Genomic DNA, 24,243 nt, shown 5'->3' with positions numbered 1-24,243 from the left:
TATGGCTTGTGCCAGAGTCGGGCACAATGAGGATGAGCTGATTCCCAGTAAGGTCAGCTTATGGGCTGCCCACACCCTCTGCTTCCTTAGGGAACCCCACCAAACTTAAATGTGGTGTGATACATGGTCTTCACCTGATCCACGGCCTAGGTTCAAGGCTCTGGGTTCAGTCTTTGTCCTGGGGGCAGGACACTTTTCCATAATGTCTTAAAAGCCTTTCATTACATGTGTCTTTTGCTTACCTGCTGTACAGAGGCAGAATTCAGCCAAGTAAACCACTTCCTTGGTTCTCCTAACACCTGGCCCCACTTTCCATCACTTCAAAACACCCTGAACACAGCCTCAGAACACAAAACCAAGGCTTAGCCCTGAGCAGTATAGCTAAGATGTGGGCAAAGTATAAGGGCCGCAAGATAGACCTCAAGAGGTCACGTGAGACCTGCAAAGAATCATGACTGCCATGCAGTGTTATACCTGGGCAGGAAATCAAAGGAAGCATTTTCAGCTAATTTCACCAAAATCTTAAGACACTGGCTCAGGACACTGGTTTGAAGGTGACCTGTTGCTGCAGAAGAGAAAGTCAACAGGTGAAGAAGCATCTTCAGTAGTGGATGCTGGCCTTGGTCATCAGTAAGCCCCCTTGGGACTGAGGACACATCCCCATGATCTTGTCTGTGAACCAGACTCTGGTTTCCTTCCCCAGCGGCAGAATCCACCCCTGCATCTGATAGTAATAGGTGGACGACCGCTCCGCTGTGGCACACCAGGTGCTGAAGAACACTAAGTGAAGCCACAGAGAAGCCTTCCAGGTTGCAAAGTAAGTCCTCAAGGCTGGCCTCTCCCCCAGAGCTCACGTAGGAGGAACTTGTCGGTGAGTCCGCAGGTGCTCCACTTCTCTTGACTGCTGCCAGATCGTGCAGAGCCTGGCAGTGTAAGCCGATAAAGAATTGTACCAGGGGGAGGAGATGCACGGCCCCAGGAAGCTGGCAGAGTGGGAAGGCCCTTCTGCCTCCCTCTGCTTGGTCTCCATCACATGAGCCTTCATCCCTGGCAACCAGATTCAATCCAGTAAGTGCCAGGTTCTGTGCTTCTCTCAGGGCCAAGTGGGGAAATGACCCATCGCGAGAACCTGTGGTCCTCAGGCTTGAAATCCCAGTCAAGGTACTAGCAGCAAATACAAAAGAAAACATACAAGTGTGAGGCGGAGACAAGGTCAAGGGCCCCAAACAACCTGTCTACCAAATTCTCTAGTTTCCCCACCCAGCACACAGACCTCCCAGGCTGGCCAGGACCAGAAAGGAACTTGCTTCCTGGGAACTCCCAGCTTTTCAGGAGTCTGAGGTTTACCTGCCATACCCCAGTGGCTGCAGTAGGGTGCTGGTAGGAGCCTCAGAACAACTGCTCAGGAGGTGGCACAGACCTAGGGATGACCCTGGGATCAAAGGCTGCTTCAGGAGAAGGTTTATCAAAATGGAACCTGCAAAAGACAAGGTGATTCTAGAAGGTTCTGACAAGGGAGGCCTTTTCTGTGGCTTCAGAAGGAAAAGTGAGGATTCCTTGGATGCTAACTGTCCTCTAAGCTGCCACTAAGCCCCACTGAGATGCCTGTGGGTGCTGAGGGCTCTGGGATGTAACTGCTATAGTCTTCTGCTAAGTCACAGACTGTTACTCCCCTGGCCCCTCTGAAGGACTGCCTGGGGTGCTGCTTCTCAGAGGCAATTCTACCATAGCACCGCAGAGGATGCCCAGAGCTGTGCAGGCCTCCTGCACATGGAGCAGGGCTTCTGGTACCTTGAGTGTTTGATCTCTGCATCCAGCTGTCAAGTCTTTTCTGCGACTCTTCTTGCTTAATGGGGTCACCTCCCAGATTGTGGCTCTTATTCTCTACAACTAAATAAAATGTGAATCAAAACTTGAGCACAAAAGCACAGGCATATCAAAACTCTTGAACGTACCGAGTTTCATTTTTTTCTCTCTCTTTTTTTTTTTAAAGTAAACTCTACCCCCAATACGGGGCTTGAACGCACAACTCTAAGATCAAGAGTCATGTGCTCTATGGACTGGGCCAGCCAGGCACCCCATAATGAATTTAAAACAGAGATTGTTCTACTTCCTCAACCTTGGATCAAATCAAGAACCAGAGCAACTCAAGAACCCTTGCATCATTGCCTCCCTCATGAAAAACAGGAACTCATACAAGGAAAGGAAAAGAAAGTTGTTTGCTCCACTTTAAAATGAGGCAATAACATGAAAGCAGTAACCACGAACACTTATTATGTGCCAGACAAACCCTGTTCTAAGAGCTGTACCCATGTTAGCTCATCTGTTCCTCAAAGCAACCCGAAGAGGAGGTGTCATCTCCTCTATTTTACATATAGAGAAACTGAGGCACGGGTTAAGGGACTTGCTCCAATCACACAAGCCAGTAAGTAGTGTGACCGGGACTCCTGTCAGGCTGGTGGGCTCCAGTGCCTGCCCACAACACCATCCTATACTGTTCCTGTAGTTGCCAGGTACCAAAAATGTGAGTGGTTGAGGTCCTCAGAAGTGGCATGAGGGCCAACGACTTGAACAGGTGGATGGTGGTAGGAGAGAGGTGATGTATTGGAATGGTAAGATAAACTGACACAGCATATTCTCAGAGTAAAAACCTACCAATGCTAGACTGTGTCCCTCTATAAGGCAGTAGCATGCTCTCAGTCTGGACTGAGCTGTATAAACTCAAGGCTGAAAGGAACACAGGTACCTGATACTAGCTGTGTTTCTGGCACATCAATGGATGGTGACTGGGGAGGTTTTAAAATATGCCTGCAAATTCTACAAACACTTCTCTTCAAAAGGTGCAGCCTAGTTTCCTTCCCGTTGAACATGGTTTCTAACAAACAGAATGTGGCAAAAGTGATGCTATAGGACTCCTGAGGCCAGGCCATAAAAGGGATAGCTTCCACCTCGCTCTCTCTGGTTTGTTAGCTCTAGAGGAGGCCATCCACCAGGTTATGACATCACCCAAGTAGCTCCGTAGAGAGACCCACATGTGGAGAAGAACTCCATTGCCAGTCATGTGAGTGAGCCACTCTGAATAGATCCTCCAGCCCCAGACGAGCCTTCAGTGATTCCAGTCCCCACAGGGACAAACCATCTCCTCTTTATCAGAACTGTTGTCCCACAGAACCAGGAGGAGTACTTATTGTTGTTTTAAGCCACAAGGTTGAATAATCGGTTACACGGCAACAGATGACAGACAGACTGACTTACCCTCTCTGCCCACCAGGGACTTATATCCTGGCTCTGTCTGGAAGGGGTGGGGAAGGGACATGTTAGCACTAAAAGACTCCTTTGTAGGGAAAGATGGTTTTCCGAATTGTGGAGAACATGCTTCTGGCTTTATAGCCACAGAAGGGCTTTTCCTAGGACTGGAAAAAGTTAACTATGAAAGCAAAGTAATGATTCTGCTAAAACCACTTAAAATACCTGGTTATAAAACTTCTAACAAATGTTAAACTTTTCATGTTTAAATGTTTAAATGGTAAACCTGCTCCAGCCCATGGCCAATGTCTAGGTGCTTTGACCAAAGGTTTTTATCTGTTATATATTAGTCATTCTTTGTCAGTCAGGATAGCAGTGCAAAACTCAAGGCATTTTGATCCAGATGGTGGAAAAACTCTTTCATTTCTGTATTCTTCTAATAATCACCCCAAAACATTGGCCATAATTCCATTACAACTTCCAATTCCACCAAAATCTTTTTAATATGGAACAGCCTCTTATTTAATCGTTCCCAGGGGCTGGATTCAAAGATTTTCAGTAGAAAGAAGGTCTATTAAAAGGCGTGTTGTTGTGTTTTGCAACTTGAAAACAGCCCGTTCCTCAGTGCCAGGGGTTTTGTGTTAGGGAAGCAGTCTTAACCTCCCCCCCCCCCCCGAGTGCATCAGACAACACCAAGAGCCTTCTGTCAGAGACGTGTGATGAGGTGGGGATGGACCCCTCTGCTCTCCTGTCTTATTTGGACTAAGCTAGGCAAAAAGAGTTTAATTTCATACCCTGTCCATTATGAACAAAGGCAGCAGAATGTTCAATATTCAGAAAAGACACACTGACCCACACTGTTCAAAATTCAAGGCTGATATCAACGGTGTGCCAGACTTCTCTGGCAGGCAAGGTGCAGGACAGGACCATTAACAAGCTGATCACATCTACAGCAAAGGCAGGGGCTATTAGACAAAGGTCCCAAGGCAGTAAATGAGAAAAAATATTCCAAGTAGTTGGGACTGAAATACGCTCATACTTGGGGCAAAACTGATTATTTGAAACACATTACATAAAAATGAAGACTGGGTCACCCCAAAAGTTTAGAGAGCATCTTTCCAGCCCTTTTTTAGTCCTGAGTATAAAGTCCTATAGAGGAAGCCCTTCTAGAGTGTGAGGCCTTTATGCGGTGATGCACCAAACCATTCAAGCCTCATCTAAACCACCTTTGAGGCCTTCAGGAAAGAGGATCTATGTCCAAATGGCAAAGTTTAAACAGCCTTCATTCAAGACTAACCTGACATTGTTACTCAGACTTTCTAATAAACCATGCAAAACAACTCTCCTTCCAGCATCATCATTACCTGGCATGGAGAATGGAGGGAGCAGCCAATTTATTTGCTCGTTCACTGCTTTGAAGCTTTGTCCTTAATTCATTCATCTCAGCATCTTTAAATTGGAGTTCGGACTGCAATGATTGGAGCTGGAAGGCAAAAGCAACATACTCATGGTAACCCATCATACGTGCAAAAATATCTCTGGGCTTCAAAGTCTCAAGCTCATAAAGGAAAACAAACAATGAGAAATAAGTATAAAAGTTTGCTGTGACATAGATGCCCTATAATATCAAGCTTTCTCCTTCCTCCTCAAAGACAGCATGGTATTCTAGAAAGACATTTTGACCTGAACTGTTGCAAGGTAGTTTGTGAAGGTTCAAATACCATTTACTTGGCCTCTTTAAACTTTGGCTTATCTGTAACACAAACCCCTGTCTTTGTGGTTAGGGGGGATTAAATAGGAAGGATGAATGTGAAATGCCCAGCCTAGAGCTTGGTGAGGCGCCTTATCGCACAGTAACATGTTAACCTTTTAATGGACATAATGGTGCACAATTCCAGGTCTTCTTGAAATTTTACCAAAACGCCACGCAGCACGGGGAGACCTGCTCCAGCCCATGGCCAGCAGTAACTGCTATTATTCCCTGAGCACACTCTGTGCCTGTATGGCACCAGTCACAGCACCAGTCACAGTAAGTGTGGGGCTGTTTAAGTCTTACAGCAACCTTTCTAGTTATTTCCTGGGACAGATAATGGAAATGAATTACAGAGCTGAAGTCACTACCCTGAGGTCGCCATTTATCATATATGATAAAGCCAGGATTCAAACTCTAGTTTGTCTGATTACAACTCCCTTGCTCTTCATCATGGATGCGGAAGGAAAACTACTGCTGTTAGTGCTGGGCACAGGTTAGTGCTTCTTTAAAGTTTGCTAATTTGCTAATGGATGGCAGAATAAGATCCATTCCTTGAGACTGAAGCCTTGGGAAGTGCTGAAGGAAAGTGGCAGTATGTATGGACACCTATTAATTTCTTCCCAAAACAGCAACTCCCTCCCTTGAGAAACAATCATGTCCCTACCTCTATGTGATTTAAAAAAATTTTTTTAACGTTTATTCATTTTCGAGAGACACAGAGAGACAGAGCGTGAATGGGGGAAGGGCAGAGAGAGAGGGAGACACAGAATCTGAAGCAGGATCCAGGCTCTGAGCTGTCAGCACAGAGCCCAAAGTGGGGCTCGAACTCACGAACTGTGAGATCATGACCCGAGCCGAAGTCGGATGACCAACCGATTGAGCCACCCAGGTGCCCCTCCCTACCTCTATGTGATTTAAATGGGAGCTGTCATCTCTGTGGTTACAGTGACTGGGTCAGGGACAGGCACCTGACCCAGGTTAGAACAATTAGAGCCTTGAGATGAAGGAGCCCAAGTTTTCAGTCTGCTCTGGAGCTATGAAATAGGAGCCCAGGAGCTTCTGGAGAACACATCCTTTACCATAAGAATGGAGTCTGTCGGTAGACTAGGGAGTAAAGATGAATCCTGGCAAGCCTCCAGTCATTCAAGGCCCCAGCACACCTGTTTTTTCCCAGACTTAGGTATAGAAGTCAATACATTTCCTTTTGGCCTAAGCTAGGTCAACTGAGTTTCTGATCTGCCAAAAAGCTCTTACTTAAGTCTATTTCTGGAAAGTCTAAGCTATTGATTTATTCCTGCCAAGACCACCTACCACAACTACCACAGCAAAGCAGTTTCAACTAAGTCCTTTTACAAACCTCATGCAGAGCCTGGAAAAAAAGTATATGGATATATTAGAAATTATTTAAGACAAAAAAAAAAAAAAAACTGTTGAAATCTTCCTGGAAGATTTACAGGCTCTTTGGTCATTATTGCTTCTAAAAGAACTCAGTGAGCAGGCAAAGCTTGTGTCTAGAACAAGGGGAAAAAAAAGGGGGGGGGGAAGCAGTTCTGGGTCACCTTTTTTGAAAATTCCTTTTCTTTGTCACTGAGCACTTGAGTTTTCTCTTGTTCAAGGAGGAAATGTGATCTTCTCTGTTCCTCTAGAATGGATTCTGTCTGATGCAATGAGTCCCGCAAAATTTTTATTTCTCCATTTTTAATGAGAACTTCTTCTTCCATTGCTTTCATCTGTAAATCCAAAATCAATCTTGTGAAAAGCTTATAAGGGAAAGGTATATATGTACTTGTTTCAACATATAGCTAGGGAGACAGAGAAAGCACATGTAAACTATGTTCTACAGACCGATGAGTTCTCAAAATATATCCATACCAACTAGTTACCACTATGGTCTGCTAGGCCCATTTGTGGGACAGGTGACATTCAGAAAGCTTAAGGAGACACTGTCATTCACACATGCAGATTCTGTAGGTTCTAGTTAAGTATTAAACAATCTGGGTCACACACTTCACAGATCTCAAGTTTCATACTATGTTTCTAGTTTTCCTAGGGACCTACAGATGGTCACATAAAGGATGTCTGCTTTTTTGTAAAACTGCTAACAAATACAGTAGCCATTATGATGTTGTGTTCCTTATAAAAGACATATGCTATAAATTTGTCTCAGTGCTGTCAGAAAGTTTGTATCACTTTTTGGATCTGATGTACAGTTTCCTTTGTTGCCTAGTTGTTAGGAACTAGGATTTGGTTTCTTCCAGTTTACATTTTCTGGCTTTCTTTCCCCAGCCTTCCCTCATTTCATGGGGATGAATCTGGACTCCTGTTTTACTTTATTTTTTAAGTTTATTTGAGAGAGGGAGAGCAAGCGGAGGAGGGGCAGAAAGGGAGGGAGAGAAAGCATCCCAAGCAGGCTCCTCACTTTTCATGCGCAGAGCCCGATGTGGGGCTCGAACCCATGAACCATGAGATCATGACCTGAGCTGAAAACAAGAGTCAGTCGCTTAACTGACTTGAGCCACCCGGTGCCCCTGGACTCTTGTTTTAAAACTTTTATATATTTTAGGGGTACCTGGGTGGCTCAGTTGGTTAAGCATCTGACTTTGGCTCAGGTCATGATCTCACAGGTTCGTGGGTTCAAGCCCTGTGTCACGCTCTGTGCTGACAGCTCAGAGCCTGGAGCCTGCTTCAAATTCTGTGTCTCCCCCCCTCTCTCTCTGCCCCTCCCCTGCTCACTCTCTTTCTCTCAAAAATAGATAAACATTAAAAAAAAAACTTTTATATAGTTTATTCTACGGTGCTTTATAACACATGCATAAGTGCATACATTAGCTATAAAACCACAAGTCACTTACCTTTTCTTTAAGTTCTTTGTATTGTGCCTGAAGTACCTCTAATTCAAAATTCTCTTTAACAGGAACATATTCTCTGTTTTTCCCTGCAGGAGTTTTTGACATCCCATCTAATCTGGGGACCTTATGAACATCTGTAAAAAAACAGTTCCCATATACTTTTCTGGATCCAACACTTTCCCACTTTTGCCAGTCAATGCTGAAAAGAATCACTCTTGAAAGCAAATTAGAGAAAGATCTGGTAAGCAGTATAGGTATTTTCCAACCTAAGAACGTGATTCAAACTCATAAATGATCCTTATGAAACGACAGATCCTGCCTCCCCCTACTCCCCACCCCTCAATTTTAAGAGTACCATCTAAAGGCTGAAAAGGTGCTGTGGGAACCTCACTGGTCAGAACTTGGTGATCTGTTATTCGACAATATTTACTGAGCACCTATACCTATACCTACTGAGCACCAGGCACAGTCTAGTCTCTAAAGGTACAGTGGTTAGCAAAATGGATACAGTCCTTACACTCATGGAGCTTAGAGGACATTCAAAAATAATTAAATAAATGTAAAATTACAACTGTGATAAGAGCTACACAAGAGAACAAGTATAGGAAAGCCAAGTATATGGATCCAACTGGAATGACTGGAAGGCTTCCCAAGGAAGTGATGACTGAGGTGAGAGCTAAACAAGCAGGAATTAAGCAGATGAGTGGGGATGGGGAATGGATGGGAAGAATACTCCGTGTATGAGAAACAGCAATGTGCAATTTTTGTATTGTAAGGAAGTCGGGAGAATTCAAGAAATGAAGGCAGGTCAGTGTGGCTTGAACCCAGAGAGAGTGGGAAAGGGCCAGACCATGCTGGGCCTTGTAGGCCATGATATGGACTTTGATCTTTATACTGGAGACAGTGGGAAGCTATGAAAAGGCTTTCAGCAGGGATGTGCACTTGTATCTATGTGAGACAAAGCCAGATTTGAGTTCTGAAAAGATCACTCTGGCTGTAGTGTGAAGTCTGACTTATAGGGAGTCAAGACTGGCAACGGGGAGACCATTTAGCAGATGATCATCCAGAGGAAGGAATGACTGTAACATAGATCAGGGAGAATGGTAGAGATAATGGAAAGAGGATGGGTTCCAGAGATGGATAAAGAAGATAAAGTTACAGGACTTGGCAAGGGATTAGATGTATGGTCAAGGAAGAGGAACTGTTGCTTTGTGCCACCTGATGGAGACCGGTAGTAGTCACGGTTGTACAGAATATTTGGTCATTAATGAACGTTTTCTGAATGTCTGCTTTGCCAGGCACCATGCTGGCAATACTGGAGAATGACTGGACTTCCAGATGAATGTGTGGGATTTAAGATGCCTGTGAGATATCCAAGTACAGATGCAAGATGCCCTCAAAACGTTTCTCCTTCTGTGAGCCCCACAAGACTTCACTCACTCCCCAGCTAGAAAGTAAGCTCCCGAAGAAAGGAGTTTTTGTCTTTTGTTCATTGCTAAGTGTGCTGCAGTTCCTAAGGTTTTGGACACCTAGTACAATTTACTGGTTGTATAACGGAATAAACCTTTTTCATCTCTTGCCTCAGCTAGGCCCTTCTTATGTTCATGTGGCCCAAGGAGGACAGTAATCTTCGTTAGATCTAAAGCCTCTTAAACCTGTCACAAGAATGGGTCCCCATGGGTAGGTAGTGACGGTTCTGATGATGGTGGTTGTGTTCCAAGGATCTTTGCCTAGAACCAAGAACTTGGTGGCCCAAATTTTAACTACAGGAAAAGGTTAACTGAACTTTCTGTATTTCAAATCGGCTGTTTTGACATTCTTAATACAGTACTCCCACAACTCAAAGGACCTTTTGGAACACAACCTGTGCCTAAATGAAGCCGTTCCTATATTTTGAGAACGGCAGCGTGGGTGCAAGACACTGGGTCAGCGGTCGCCGTGGGGTTCCGAAGCCACAGCCATCACGTAGTTCTGGCGAGATCTGCACCACCCTCCGGGAAAAGGCCCCGAGGCGCACTCACTGGACACGTCCCGAGGAGCGGCCGGGCACTGGCTCAGGGCCTGCGACGCGAGGGTGTCGAGTTCCTCCAGGTCGTCAGCGGTGAAATCCCCGTGCGCGCCGAACGGGTCTTCGGGGTCCGGGGCAGCGGCTGCGGGGAAGCCTCGGGCTCGCTTGCTCGGAGGGTGCCCGGTGCTGGGCGGCGGGCCAGAGCTAGGCGCCGGAAGCCCGCTCCGCCTCCTGCTGCCCGGCGCGGGGGTTCCAGCCATGCCTCCGCTGGTCAGTCTCCCAGGGCACCGAGTAAGGCCTGGTCGCCGCGAGACCAGAGGGCTGGACCAACCGCCCGCGCGCCGCCGCTCGCCTCAGCCGCTAGGGCCACGCCCCCGAGCCCACTGGCGAATCGGCTGCCAGCCGGAGAGCGCGGAAGAATGACCGAATCTGAACGCGTCGCCGTGCTCCGCTGAGTGCCGGCCTTTGTAGGTGTTGCCCCGCCCTCCCAGCCCCGTTCTGCCTGGTGCTCAAATACCCGCGGCTGACTGTCCGTAGGCGAGTGGCGGGCGTTGTGCACCGCTATCCACGTTACTGGAGAGCAGGGCCGAGGCTCACCAGCCTTACAGCGCGGGGGCCTCCGCGCCCCTCCCTGGCATCCAGTATACAGCCTCGGTGGAATTCGCCCTGACATTCACACGTACACCTGTGAATCGAGACCCGCAGCATTCAGGGGTTTGGTCTCTGCGACTTCGCTGTTTTCCTTCCGCTGGACTCACCTCTCACATACCCAGAGGCTCTCTCGGGGAGGAGAGAGTCTGGGAGAGCGGGGTTGGGTGAAGAGTATGAATACAGCTTTTGTGAGCAGACATCTTAGAGAACAGTAAATGTTTTGAATGTGTGCATTTAAGGTAGGTTTGGGGAAGAAAGGTGTAAGGAAGAGGGGTGATCCTGAGAACGATGTGCCTGTGTTGGAGAATGTGGGAACTGTCAGGCTGTTAACATTCATTTCTCTGAGAGTGGCTGAGTGTTTTTGTCCCAAGGACATGTCATAAATGAATAAGGCTCAGGAGGTCAAGAAAGGCCCTTTGGAAGTGGCACCTGGCTTGTCCTCCGGGTTGAGCAGGAGTTATCGAGTTAGCAAGGAGGCTGGCATACAAGCCTATTCAGACAAGAATAGGACACCAACATGGAGGCCACACAAATGCCAGGTAGGAGTTGTGGCAAAGAGGGAAGGTAAGGCTTCAAAAAGGAGCAGGACTCGGGCAGGATTTTATTAGGCAGAGGTGGTGTGCAGGACAGTTAGCAGGAAAAGGTTGTTTCTTGCACAGTGCCAAACTTAGCTTGTAAGTGTCCTATGAATGTTTATGAAAACAGTAAATGAAAGGGATATAGTTGTCAGGATTTGGAAGGTCTTGAATACCTGAGTTTAGTTTTTGAGACAACTAGTAGGTTCCTTCAGACAGATGCCCAAATGTTGAATGCTTAAATCTTCATTACTGTGGGTTTCTGGTCTTGTAAAGAGATAGGATTGTACTTCATTTGTCAGGAAGGATTAGGTTCCACCAAATAACAGTAGTAGCTGTCAGGGGCAATGTGCTGGCACTGGCAAAAAAGGGCTGTTCTCAGCCCTACAGGGAATGCCTGAAGTCCAAAGGTGTGCAGGCTGTGGAACTTTCCAGGAGAGGACCAAAGTAGGCCCTTTATCCTCTCCTGTTAAGTCAAGTACCTTAGAGTCGTAAAACAGACTTCAATCTATAAAAACCTTTTCCAGTTTTGACTTAGCAAGATCTGAATAGTTCCAGAACCCTTTTTGAAAACAAATGGTCAGAGATAGCTTAGCATTATTAGCATAATTTACAGTGTTATCAAGGGCCTAGAGGGGAAATCCAAAGACTTGTGCCTCTGAATTGTTTCTCTCTCCCTCCCTCTCTCTCTATATATATGTGAATGCAATATATATATGCATTTAGTATACATTATGGCCTCTGTCTCCTTCAGTTTACTCCTCCTAGAGTCAAGGGTGATAATCAACAAATATTAGGAGAAAAAAATGAAACAAACAATTGGGACTACTACTTCATATAGAGTGGTAAGGGACGAGTGCACTACGTTTAGTCCTCTAAAGGAAGGGAGGTAGTCTCCAGTATACAAATGAGTGACAGGCAGTCAAGAGTTGGTGAAAACGGTGAGGCAGCTTGCTTGCGATGTAGGCCATTGTGCAAGCTGGACCAGGGGATGAATGGTGAATATCCAAGGATAGGGAGTGGCATCCAGATCCCTTAGGGCCTGACTGGTCATTGTAGGGACTCTAGCTTTTTCCTAAGAAGCCACTGAAGAATTCTGAGCCAAGAAGAGACAAAAGGGGGCGCCTGGGTGGCGCAGTCGGTTAAGCGTCCGACTTCAGCCAGGTCACGATCTCGCGCTCCGGGAGTTCGAGCCCCGCGTCAGGCTCTGGGCTGATGGCTCAGAGCCTGGAGCCTGTTTCCGATTCTGTGTCTCCCTCTCTCTCTGCCCCTCCCCCGTTCATGCTCCGTCTCTCTCTGTCCCAAAAATAAATAAACGTTGAAAAAAAAAAATTTAAAAAAAAAAAAAAAGAAGAGACAAAAGTATGACTTTATGGTTTAGCAAGACCATCTTGTCCTGAGTGAAGGTTAAACTGTAGAGGAGCAAGGGTAGGGGTAGGAAGACAAATTTGGATATGACTGCAATAATCCAGGTGAGGGATTTTAGGTTAGAATGGGGGAGTGATACTGGAGGAAGTATGTAGGGGCCAGACTGAATTTTGCTGATGGGTTGAATGTGGGATACTCATCATTCCCTAGCAAGGAAACTTAGCAAGGACCTTTCTGAAGCCCTAGTGTAAATGCAGACCGGGGGGAGGGGGGGGGTTCAGGATAAACTTGGTTCTTAGAAACTTTCAGAAAGTCTCTCCTTTCCAGTTTTATTCCCTTTATAATGCATATTGTATGTAACAATGTTGCCCTCTTCCACAACAGAGAAATTTGTTGAAAACAGGAATCACTCTTCGGTGTATGTGCAGGATGCCCACATGAAAGATGAACAATCCCATTACAACAAATGGCAATGTGGAGGTCATAACAGAGAAAGACGTTTTTTTCCCCCAAAGTACATATTCTTGCATTAGCCTCATGTATTGTATTCCATCGGGTTTACAACTATAAAAAACAACCATTTCAAATGAGTTGGTTTAATTCCAGGTGGAACAGAGTTCAGGACAGAACAAAGAGTGAAGAGCACACACTGGTAGGACTTCGGGCTAGGTTTACTCTGACCTCACAACAAAGGCAGAAATGACTGAATGATAAGAGAACATGAGCCACTGATTTTATTATTATTATTTTTTTACAAAAGTTTATTCTTAAATGTACAACAGGATCTAAGACAACACTTCATTCTATCTATTGGTGGCAACAGATGCTATGGCAGGAAATCCAGATGTTTAAACAGGAATGGAATTAAAGATCACCATTGCCTCGGGTACAAGGGACGGCTTACTTTTTGCCAGATTTCTTAATTCCACCTGTGGCTGCAAAAGGAAAAAAATGTCTCAGTTAAGAAAAAATATAGTCCTTATGGCAGAAGTGCCAGAGGCCTTATAAGGATCATTGAAAGGCTCAACTCTTGTGCTGGGCATTCTTTTTGACACAAGCATGTATAGGACTTCCCCAATAGTCTACTCTGGGTAATATCAGAATGAGGATGAGGCAGGGGCCCAAATAATGGCTGTGCCCTGGCCTGGATCTATATTGTTAAGTATTTCACACACTAGCTCATTTAATCCTCATCCCCCATCAACCCATTTTACAGATAATGAAGTGCTAGTGGTAAGTGCTGTTCAAAATTATAAATTGGTATGTGACAAAGCCAAGATTCCACCCTGGGTAGTCTGATGTCCAGGTCCACATTCTCAACTGCCACATCACAGTACATATTATGATCCTGGGGTCTGGTTTACTATCTTTATTTTACTCAATTTACATTTGACTATATATTTGGCATACAGTAAGTACCTTAAGAAATAGCTGATTTACCTTCCTGTACACAATCACAGATTAAAGGAAGGTACAAAACACCTTACATTCCAAAAGGGAATCTCAGTAACTAGAATCTCAGCCTTGTGAATCAATTAAAACCCACTGGGATAGAAGTCTTGGAAAGCCCTGGATGACACTCCCACCATCCCACCCTCCACCAGCCCCAGTGTAGCTCATATAGGGCACAAATAACCATGGAAGAAATTATTCACTAGTGGGATGAATGTAAACAGCATTTAAGAAGCACAGAAAAGTTCGGGCTGTTGGGCTTGAAAAATATTTTGATACATAATCCATTTTTCCTACATAAAAGAAGTAAAATGGTGGGGGATTAGGTTAAAAGAGCATACAGCACAATAGCACATTAAGGAGTTTTAGTCTAGGCGCATTCAGAAGTCAAGACTCAGTATGCAAAAGTATTTACTAGAATTAATATGAGCGGTAAGTCAAGAAATGTCATAAGCAAAAAGTAGCAAATACGAATTTGGGGCAAGAAATAGTGAAGACTGTTTGGAAACTCAACTCTAAGATATATGAATCTCTGTGTTTCCATTTCTGCTGTTTCCCTAAAGAAAAGAAGACCAGAATGCCTGGGAGAAAAGAGATTCCATTTCCAGGACCGGTCTGGCTCCCGCCCCTCCCCGCTGCTGCGCATTCAAGTTGGGTGGGGGTCGTCCGCAGTAGCTGACACGAAGAATCGAAACCTCACCAATGAGATAGGAAACAGACCAAAGAGATGCTCAGACGTTTGCCCGGCTTGAGCTCTATTTGCCCTCACTTACCCAGGGGGCCCTTCCCCGCGGCCTTCGCTTTTAGCTCCTCGAGTTTCTTCTGCTCCTCTTTCTGTTTCTGCTTGAATGCCTTATCTTCCTAAGGAGAGGCAGACGGCGTTCACTCGAAGCAGATTCCCCAGTCCCTCCGCACCCTCCCACGCCTCCGCGCTCGCCCTCACCTCGTCCATCTCCTTGGCCTGCTTCTTGGGCTGCTTCAGGGGCTTCTTCTTGCCACCTGTAGGCGACACAAGCATGCTCAGCTCCGTCCCCGCCGAGTACTGTCCCTCTCCACCCCGCCGCCCCGGCACACTCACCTTCGCGGCCGGACATGGCGCCTGCCGCCCCTTCCCCAGGCCCTGCCACCGGAAGCGAAGCACCCCTACCCACCCCCTGTGCCTATACCTCCGCGCGGGCCCGCTGATTGGCTCCTGGTCAGGAAGCTGTGCTCCCGCTGCCGGAAGCAACTCTGGGGGCGGGCATTAAAGGATCAGAGGTCTACTGAGTGGCGGGCGCTTGGTTGGGGTTGCAGCTCTCGCGGTGGGGCGCCAGGTACGAAGGCCTGTCTTGCCAGGGAAGGGTCCGGAAGCCAGGAGGGGTGCTTAACCGGAAGGCGCTGGGTCTGGCATCGTGCATGGGGAAAGCACTGCGACTAGGGGGAAGAGGCCTTTGAAGTTCAGCGCGTTCTTGGAACCGAAGAAAGCAAGCATAGCTGCAGGGAGATGCGAGGGAGGTGCCAGATATATGGGCGGGAGATAGATCACCCGGTCCTAAGGTTTTGGAGGCCACCGGAAGGAGTCTGGGTTTTTATATAGCCGGAGTGCAACTTTTTGCAAATTATGTTTATTCATTCAATAGGTTTTTGTTGAGTGTCATGCAGACAGTTTTATGGGGGCACTGAGGATGCAGCAGTGAACAAAACACATCTCATACCCAATCCATCAGCAAATGGATGCCAGCCCTGGCAGAGCTGACATTCTGGGAGGTGAGACAGCCTGTAAGCAAAGTAAATAATTGAAATACATATCGCAGGTCACGTGATACGTGTGTGGAGAAAAATAAGGTGGACAGAATGGGTAGAGGGTGCTAGGATGGGAGTCCTTGGCAATGACATATGAGCAGGACTTGGAAAAGAGAAGGGAGCAAGCAGGGCAGATAGCTGGTGTGAAGGCCTTGTGCGGGGATCGTCTATTGTGTTGCAGCAACATCACGAAAGTCCATGCATGGTAATTACTTCAACGATGTGTTAGCTAACCTTATTGTGGTATACGTTTAGCAGTATATACGTCTATCAAGTGTATCAAATCGTCACGTTGTATATCTTAAACTTACACAGTGATATGTCAATTTATATGTCATTTTTATGTCAATAAAGCTGGGAGAAAAAAGGTCCATATGATGGGCATAGAGTGAGGAAAGGTATACTTGTGAGAGATGAGGTCAGGGAAGACTGAGAGCCAGGAGGTGGATGTCCTGTAGACCATGGAGAAAATTTGGCTTTTACATTGAGAGAAATGTGGAACGATTGGAGAGTTTGAGCAGAGAGAGACATGGTCTGGCCTGTGTTTTGAAAAGGCTACTGGCTTCTCTGTTGACAATAGATTGTAGGGGCTAGAGTAGGAGCAGGGAGACCTGTCAGAAGGGTGTTATAGTAAAAGATGTTAGTCACTGGAACCAGGTGGTAGCAGTGGGGGGGGGGGGTGGTGGCTAAGAGGAAAAGGGATTTTGGTTTTAGAAAGGAAGAAGCATTTGCTGATGGATTGGTTATGAGATGAGAGGGAAAGCAAGGGGTCAGGCATGATTTGAGGTTTTTGGTCTGATTTGGATTTGGAAGTTTCTATCAACCAAGATGGAGAAGGCTATGGGAAAGGCAAGTTGGGAAGGGAAGATAAGATCCTCATTAACCTTCCAAGCTGAGTTGTGGATTGGGTGGTTCAGTAAATGAGCCTGGAATCTATAGGAGAGGTCTGGGCTGGAAAAGTCAGAATATAGTTGATTGTTTGTTGTTTTTTTTTTTTTCTTGTTTAAAGTTTATTTATTTATTTTGAGAGAGAAAGAGAGTGAGGCAGAGAGAGAGGGAAAGAGAATCCCAAGTAGTCTCCACGCGGTCAACACAGAGCCTGACCTGGGGCTCAAACTCACCAACCGTGAGATCATGACCTAAGCCAAAGCCAAGAGGTGGCTGCTTAAGCAACTGAGCCACCCAGGCACCCCTAGTTGATTGGTTTTTTAAGTAATGGTTTTGGGGGGGAAAAGCAGTGGGAGGAGCGGCACCTAGCTGGCTTGGTTGGTGTAGCATGTGACTCTTGAGTTCAAGCCCTAAGTTGGGTGTAGAGATTACTTTAAAAAAAAGTAATGGTTTTATTGAGATACCATTCACATACAATACAGTTCACCTATTTAATGGGTACACTTAAGTGGTTTTAGTATATTCACAGTGTTGTTCAACCATCATTATAGTTAATATTTTTAACAGTTCCCTAGATGGCATTTATTTATTTATTTAAATGTTTATTCTTGAGAGGGACAGAGACAGAGTGAGAGCAGAGGAGGGGCAGAGAGAGAGGCAGACACAGAATCCAAAGCAGGCTCCAGGTTCTGAGCTGTCAGCACAGAGCCCGATGTGAGGATCGAACTCACGAACCATGAGATCATGACCTAAGCTGAAGTCAGATGCTTAACTGACTGAACCACCCAGGTGCCCCATCCGTAGATGGTTTTTAAAGCCATGGGACTGGATGAGAGAGGAGTCTGAGGACCTTGCCTTGCAGCACTCCACGTGGGTAGGTTCAGGAGATGAGTGGGGACTGGAAGCCAAGTGTAGAAGGTGTTTCAAGGAAAGGAAACTGGCACAAGGCACAGGTTGCTGATAGGGCAAGTAAAATGAGGACTGAGAACTGATCACTGGATTTAGCAATGTGGAAGTGACCTGGACAAGAGCATTTCCGGTGGCATGGTGGAAGTGAAGGCCAGATTAGAAAAGGTTTAAGAGAGAATGAGAGAAGAGGAACTGGAGACAGCAAGTGCAGATGATCTGTCAAGGAGTTTGGCTGTACAGAGGGGCAGAGAAGTGGAGCTGTTGCTGGAGAGGGTGTCTGATCAATTACTGAGCAGTGTCAGGTAGGGAGAGCACACGGGACCTGGCCACAGCTTGGTCTTCCTAGAGCATGAATTCCTCATCCCAAGGAATAAGAAAGAAGGTGAAAACCGAACAGACACAGGTGGGAAGGTATGGTGGGAATTTATAGAAGTTGTCTTCCAATTTTTAAATATTTTCTTAGTGAAAAATGAAGCAAGCCATCAGCTGCAAGTGAGATAGAGGTACAGGTGATGGAGGTTTGTGGCATGGACAGTTGGTAAGAGACAGTCATCTGGATAGAATGTTAGAATGGATTTGGAGGGTCAAGATTCTGAACTTGGCCCTCAAGGCCCTGCTTAATATGGTCTCTGTTTACCTCTTCAGCCTCTCCTCTGTCCACTCTCCCTTCCTCTGCTATTTTCCAGCTGCACTGGCTGCCTTTCAGGTTTTAGATGACCCCCAGTGCATTTCCACTTTTTCCCTCTGCCAGGAACACCTTCCCTGTGCTGGCTAAGGGCTTGTGGGACATTTGAATGGGGAGGGGCTGAGAATCAGGCTGGGGTGGGGGCTGGATGTCTGAGAAGAGGGACCGGAATAGAGGAACAACTTGAGTCATTTCCTCACACAGCAGAGTCCCTGCTGTCACCAAGCTTATGTTCTAGTGAGGGGCCTGGCAACATGAAAAGAAGGCAGTATGTGTCTGATGGAGAAACAAAGCAGGTGGCCCAGGAGGGAATGGTCAAGGAAGGTTTGCCACGAGGTGGTGTTTGAGCCAAGATGTACAAGTCAGGATGAGCTGACTGGACCTGTCAGCTGACTGGACCTTTCTGTGGAGAAAGTAGCAGAGTCAGGCTTCACATGTTAGGGTGCATGGAGTGGAGGACAGGAGGAAGGGATGCCAACTAAGAGGACCGTGGCTTGTTGGCCACTGGTGGGACTGGTGTTCATGGCAGGTGAGATGGGAGCTGTCGGGGGTTTTGAACAAGAGATGTGAAATGATGAGTTAACAGAGCCTCAAGCTGCCTTGTGAATAACGGCTCTGAGGGGCAGGGAGGAAGCCAGGACTTCACAGGAGGCTGTAGCTGTCATTGCTGCCAGGGATGGATGACTTTCCTGGGGTTCAAGAGTGGGTGGCTGGTAGAGAAGTCAGGAGAGGAGGCTAAGAAGGTTGGAGGAAGCCGAGGCGGGGGTGGGTAGTGATTTCAAAAAGACAAGGGTGTTGAAAGCTGCAGAGATGTTGGAGAAGAAATCTGAGAAATACCTGGTGGATCTGGCAAGGTGGAGGTTTTGCAGGGCCTCCAGGAGAGCAGCCTCTTGGTGGAGTGCCATCAAGAGAGAATGGAGGCTGGGGAAGTAGTGACAGCAAGGTGGACACCTCTCTGGTGAGTGTTGTTGAAAAGGAGAGTGAGGGCTGTGGTTGGCAGCCCTGGGAGTCTGCTTTGCTCTGATGCAGGAAACACCTGCAGGATGGTCATGGGGCTACAGCTCATGTGTGGTGGATGCTGGCATTGAGGCCTAAGAGGCTGGCTTGACCCCTGGGTCATGGATGCTGTGTGCTTTCTTGGGCCTTGTGGATGGGGCCCAGGAGTTCGGGTGCAGCACCAGCTCAGAACCAGTGTTACGGGGATGTCCCTTCTGTGGCTCTCAGCTCGGACCCATTTTGGGCAGGAGGCATGTCCCTACCCAACCAACTTTGTTTTCTAGAGGGCCTGAGCTTCTCCAAGCACAGCACAAGGGGATAGGAGGCTGAGATGCTCTGAGTGGGTCTCTATTCCACATCACCTTACATTCAGAAGCCCCTTTCTTTGTCACCCAAGCTCCTCCAATTTATCTTCCTGTCCCCAGCATCCTCTGCTTTTCTCTCTGGCCTGGTTGTTTGGCCACTAGGTGTCACTCTGACAGCCAGCATCAATACTTGAGAGCTTGTGTGTGTTATGGTTGGGGGTTGGTGGGGGAAGGAGGGTTGGCCGGAGGACAGGAGTGCTGGTCCAGGTTTGCCTGGGAGCAGGGGTCACCTGACCCTCCTTGGGGTCCTCAGAGTCCCTGCTGCTTTGGGGCTCAGGCAGAGCCTGACTGGGTAACGGGAGCCTCCCTCTGCTGTTTAGGTTAAGAGAAGTGGGTGTTGTTGGGGCCCAGACAAAGCAAGGTTGAAAAGGGAGAGATTGAAGAAACCAGACCTGTAGAGCCGGACTAAAGTTGGAGAGGAGGGAGAAAGCTTGTGGAAGGTTAGGAATGTGAGGGGTGGGGGGGATTGGAAGCCTGGAAAGCCTCAGAGGGCAGAGGAGGGCTCGTGTGAACCTAAGAAAAGTTGTCCTCTGTGTAGAGATCCAGGCTTTTTGTTTTGTTTTGCCTTTTCCCTGGAATTGTCTTCTCAGAGGAGAGCTGAGGAGGGAATTTTCTGCCTTGGTACAGAATGACTTGTGTCCTCGAACATAAGCAAAACTCTGCTTTCCCAGTGCTGGGGCAGCCCTCAGAGTCTGGGCAGTTGATTTTGATGGTATTTTACAGAACTCTTTCCCTGAAATCCCCTCAGTTCCCCAGTTTCCCTGGGAGTCTTTATGAATCTTTGTGATTTGTGAGGCTTTGTCAGCATGGACACAACTCAGGTTTGAAAAAAAAATTTTTTTTAAGTTTATTTATTTACTCTTTTTTTTTTAATTTATTTTTTTCAACGTTTATTTATTTTTGGGACAGAGAGAGACAGAGCATGAACGGGCGAGGGGCAGAGAGAGAGGGAGACACAGAATCGGAAACAGGCTCCAGGCTCTGAGCCATCAGCCCAGAGCCCGACGCGGGGCTCGAACTCACGGACCGCGAGATCGTGACCTGGCTGAAGTCGGACGCTTAACCGACTGCATCACCCAGGCGCCCCTATTTATTTACTCTTGAGAGAGAAAGAGACAGAGACGGAGACAGAGAGAACGAGTGGAGGAGGGGCAGAAGAGAGAGGGAGAGAGAGAATCCCAAGCAGGCTCCGCACTGTCAGCACAGAGTCCAACACAGGCCTCGATCTCAGAAACCGTGAGATCACGATCTGAGTCAAAATCAGCAGCTGGACACTTAACTGACCAAGCTACCCAGGCAGCCCTGGTTTGAGAATTTTCTTCGACGTTATCAGAAAACCGGGCACCAGGATTCCCATCCAAGTCACAACGGAGACCTGGGGGCTGTGGGGAAGATGGGTGGGATGGGAGGTGCTGGTGGCATTGTGGAAGGAGATGGAAGGCATGATCTCCTAAACATGTTCTTCCCTGGTGTGTTCTCTTATCTGGGAGCACCCAAGGGGGAAGCCTGACCACAGCGGCTACCGTCTCCAGGCACAACAGAGCAGCGCTCTTTTTGGACTTTTTCATGGAAATTAGTTCAGAACTGCCCCTAGGCCCTGAAACCTGACTTATGCCCAGCCTTTCTCAGCTGTGAGCTGATCTGTCTGGCGTCCCCCTACAGATCTCCTGATGACAGGGCGCAGCACTGTGTTTGCCATGCAGCACGTCCTCGGTGCGCCCCGTGTGGTGTGGAGAGGCCTCCTGGGAAGGGACCTCTTTATGGCCAGGACTCTCTGCAGCCCAGGCCCTAGCCAGCCCAGAGAGAAAAGACCTGAGGAGGTGGCTCTTGGGCTGTACCGCCGACTCACAGCTCTGGGAAGAGCCCTGGGGCACGACATTCATCAGCGAGTATCGTCCACAGCCACGACTTGGTGGGAAAGATACGAAGAGTTTGTCGGACTCAATGAAGTTCGAGAGGCCCAGGGAAATGTGACTGAGGTGAGGAGGGAAGCCGGGGTGGTTGGCCCTGCCTTCTGACTTGGAAATGTGGCTGGGAGGCTCTTGCCAAATAATTACCAGCCACGTGGTGCTGGGAAGCCTTGCCCAGATTTGCCTTTTCTTAAACAAATACTATTGATAGATGAATTTGACTCATTTCTCACATGGTAACTTGGATTCGATCGTACTGGGGGTGAAGATCTCTGTGTAACTGTACCTGTCTACCCCGAAAACAGGTTTCTGTGTACTGATGAGTCCCTGGCCATTGACATCCATCGTGTTAGGCCAGTGAACACTTCCTACATCGACTGAGGGTTGGTGACAGTGTTACAAGTGTCCTCAAAGCCCCATGTGTAATTAAAACATCCCTTGTGAAGGTAGAAGCCCAGGGCCAGGCAGCATCACACTGTGAGGTGGAAAGAGCTTCCTGTGGCTGGAAGCCCTTGGTGGTAGCAGAAATGCATTCTGTCGTCTCTGTTCCCATTCCTGCCTAGTACAGACCAAGCTAGTGAGGTGGCAAGAACCTGGGGGTTCAGTGGGAGGTTTTGAGGCACAGTGCTGTCTCTTCCCCTTGGAGGTCATGACCTTGGCTGAGCTGGAGTTTCTGGGTGTGTAAAATGGAGGCCACAGCAATGCCTCTTGTGGCATCGTCAAGAGGCGAAGATAAGGTAGTGTGCGTGCGTGCGTGCGTGAAACAGTTTAGGAACCTAGGTTCCTTTCCGTGGCTTGTATCCACTAGGATCGGCTGGGTTTTGTGTGGAGCGTTAGCTTTTTTCAAGTTTCTCAGGGGCATGTTATTTCCACTTGAATGGATAAATCCAGTGATTCTGATGGGTGTGGCCCAGGGCTGCACTTTGAGGACTACTGGGCGAGCCAGGATTTTGTGTCTGAAGGACTCTTTTTTTCCACCCTTTGCACTGACACCCCACTCACCTCAGCCACAGCCTTGTTGGGAATAGAGCTGAGCCTGTGTGGGTGTGGAGGGAAGGGGCAGACAGCCTCCATTGTTCTCTCTGCAGGCAGAGAAAGTGTTCATGGTGGCTCGAGGGCTTGTGCGAGAGGCTCGGGAGGACTTGGAAGTTCACCAGGCCAAGCTGAAGGAGGTGAGGGACCGCTTGGACCGCATCTCCAGAGAGGATATCCAGTACCTAGAACTGGCTACGCTGGAGCACCGGCTGCTGCAAGTAGGCACTCAGAAGGCAGCCCTTCCTCATTGGATAGGGACCCCAGCCTGGCAGATCATCAAGGGGCAAGGTGGGAACCTGACTGGTCTGGTGGTCAGAGATCTGGTGAAGATGTAAACCAGAAGCTCTGGGCCCCAGGCTTCCAGAGCCTGTCCACCCACTTTCTCTTGGAGTACTGGGGTCAGTAGTCCAGGGCAGTATAATCTGGGCCCCAGATCCCAGATTGCTGAGGAGGGAGCACCAGGGAGGAGGGGACTGGCCTAGAGGGGGCCAGACACTTCCTTCTGATGGACACATTCTGTAGTCATCAGTGCGTGTCTGGTCAGACCCAGCACTGCTTGGGTAGGAAGGTAGCATTGCTCATCTTGACTGCCCCCAATTCCTTTGCTTCCTGCACCTGACCATGTTTATGCTGCCTTCATTCATTCAGTGGGTTTATTGAGCATGCAGTCTGCGCCAGGCATGAGGCTGAGCCCCAGGGACGTCTGCTGGCAGCTCCAACGGCGGGGCCACATTGCTGCTGTATAACACTGCTTTGCTTCTGCAGGAGGAGAAGAGGCTTCGTGCAACCTATCTGCGTGCTGAAGACTCTGAGCGAGAGAAGTTCTCCCTCTTCTCTGCGGCTGTGCGGGAAAGTCACGAGAAGGAGCGCACTCGAGCTGAGAGGACCAAGAACTGGTCCCTCATCGGGTCAGTTCTGGGGGCCTTGATTGGTGTGGCTGGCTCCACCTATGTGAACCGTGTGCGGCTACAGGAGCTGAAGGCCTTGCTCTTAGAGGCGCAGAAGGGGCCTGTGAGCCTCCAGGAGGCCATCCGAGAACAGGCATCCAGCTACTCCCTCCAGCAGAGGGACCTCCACGACCTCATGGTGGACCTAAGGGGCCTGGTACAAGCTGGCTCCGGGCTGAGCTCTGGGACCCAGGCAGGTACTTCCCCCACCCGAGACAGAGACACAGATGTCCTTTCAGCTGCCTTGAAAGAGCAGCTCAGCCATTCCAGGCAGGTCCATTCATGTTTAGAGGGTTTACGAGAGCGGCTTGATGGCTTGGAAAAGACTTTCAGCCAAACGGCTGAGGTGGTTCAGCTTGCGAAGGCTGCAGCACATCCAGGCCTGCTGGGGCCAGCAGACAGGGCCCTGCCTGGCTCCTTGCTGGAGCAGGGGAGTGTGATCTTGGCACTATCAGACATGGAGCAGAAGCTTGAAGCTCAGGTCAACAGGAACACCATCTACAGCACACTGGTCACCTGTGTGACATTTATGGCCACTCTGCCTGTGCTCTACGTGCTGTTCAGGGCCAGCTAGCCCTGGGAGCCTCCTCCAGGGAGCTGAGGGGATAGCCGTGGACACAAATTTAGCTAGAGAATCCCAACAATGAAGTGAGCCTTTGGGGTGCACACAACCTCAGCCTGAGGCTGAACACCATCTGTGTGGCTCACCAGCAGGCATACTTTGATTTTGAGAAAATGCTCATTTATGTTAATTATAAACACTTTGTAGTAATGTCCAAATAAAATGTCTTTCGGTTCATGTTATCTAAATATTTAAAGTAATA

General features: G+C 48.0%; 2 protein-coding genes and 1 long non-coding RNA gene across 17 annotated transcripts in view; 1 reads left to right on the top strand and 2 right to left on the bottom strand.

Annotated features, from left to right (window-relative positions):
* ATRIP (ATR interacting protein) overlaps positions 1-10,164 on the bottom strand; it is a 14,195-nt gene extending 4,031 nt beyond the window's left edge. Inside the window, exons 1-8 of one of the 4 annotated variants that reach the window (XR_006965397.1) lie at positions 9,870-10,164; positions 7,852-7,982; positions 6,559-6,729; positions 4,611-4,729; positions 3,256-3,413; positions 1,792-1,890; positions 1,348-1,477; positions 475-1,164 (exon numbers count right to left, since the gene is read on the bottom strand). Coding sequence is in view for 3 of the 4 variants with exons in the window: in XM_047097693.1 (XP_046953649.1) it covers positions 475-1,164; positions 1,348-1,477; positions 1,792-1,890; positions 3,256-3,413; positions 4,611-4,729; positions 6,559-6,729; positions 7,852-7,982; positions 9,870-10,116 (1,745 nt within the window). In the remaining variant the exon portion in view is untranslated. The remainder of the gene's footprint in view (positions 1-474; positions 1,165-1,347; positions 1,478-1,791; positions 1,891-3,255; positions 3,414-4,610; positions 4,730-6,558; positions 6,730-7,851; positions 7,983-9,869) is intronic. The other 3 variants (XM_047097693.1, XM_047097692.1, XM_047097694.1) reach the window with 3 other exon arrangements.
* CCDC51 (coiled-coil domain containing 51) overlaps positions 1-24,243 on the top strand; it is a 26,350-nt gene extending 2,107 nt beyond the window's left edge. The window contains exons 2-6 of one of the 12 annotated variants that reach the window (XR_006965398.1): positions 704-817; positions 4,599-4,756; positions 5,145-5,275; positions 7,941-8,089; positions 9,147-9,432. Coding sequence is in view for 11 of the 12 variants with exons in the window: in XM_047097695.1 (XP_046953651.1) it covers positions 15,612-15,648; positions 21,190-21,506; positions 22,526-22,690; positions 23,238-23,993 (1,275 nt within the window). In the remaining variant the exon portion in view is untranslated. The other 11 variants (XM_047097701.1, XM_047097702.1, XM_047097703.1 and 8 more) reach the window with 11 other exon arrangements.
* Positions 13,162-15,076, bottom strand: LOC124525172 (uncharacterized). Its single transcript, XR_006965399.1, has 4 exons — positions 14,981-15,076; positions 14,846-14,901; positions 14,676-14,763; positions 13,162-13,385 (listed from the first exon to the last, which is right to left on the bottom strand). It is a non-coding gene; the product is annotated as an uncharacterized LOC124525172 (long non-coding RNA).

This window comes from Lynx rufus, unplaced genomic scaffold (assembly GCF_022079265.1).
Source record: "Lynx rufus isolate CCGP_SWC_20201006 ecotype Redwood Valley unplaced genomic scaffold, mLynRuf1.p SCAF_4, whole genome shotgun sequence".
NCBI lineage: Eukaryota > Metazoa > Chordata > Mammalia > Carnivora > Felidae > Lynx > Lynx rufus.
This window is presented reverse-complemented; position numbering and strand designations above follow the sequence as displayed.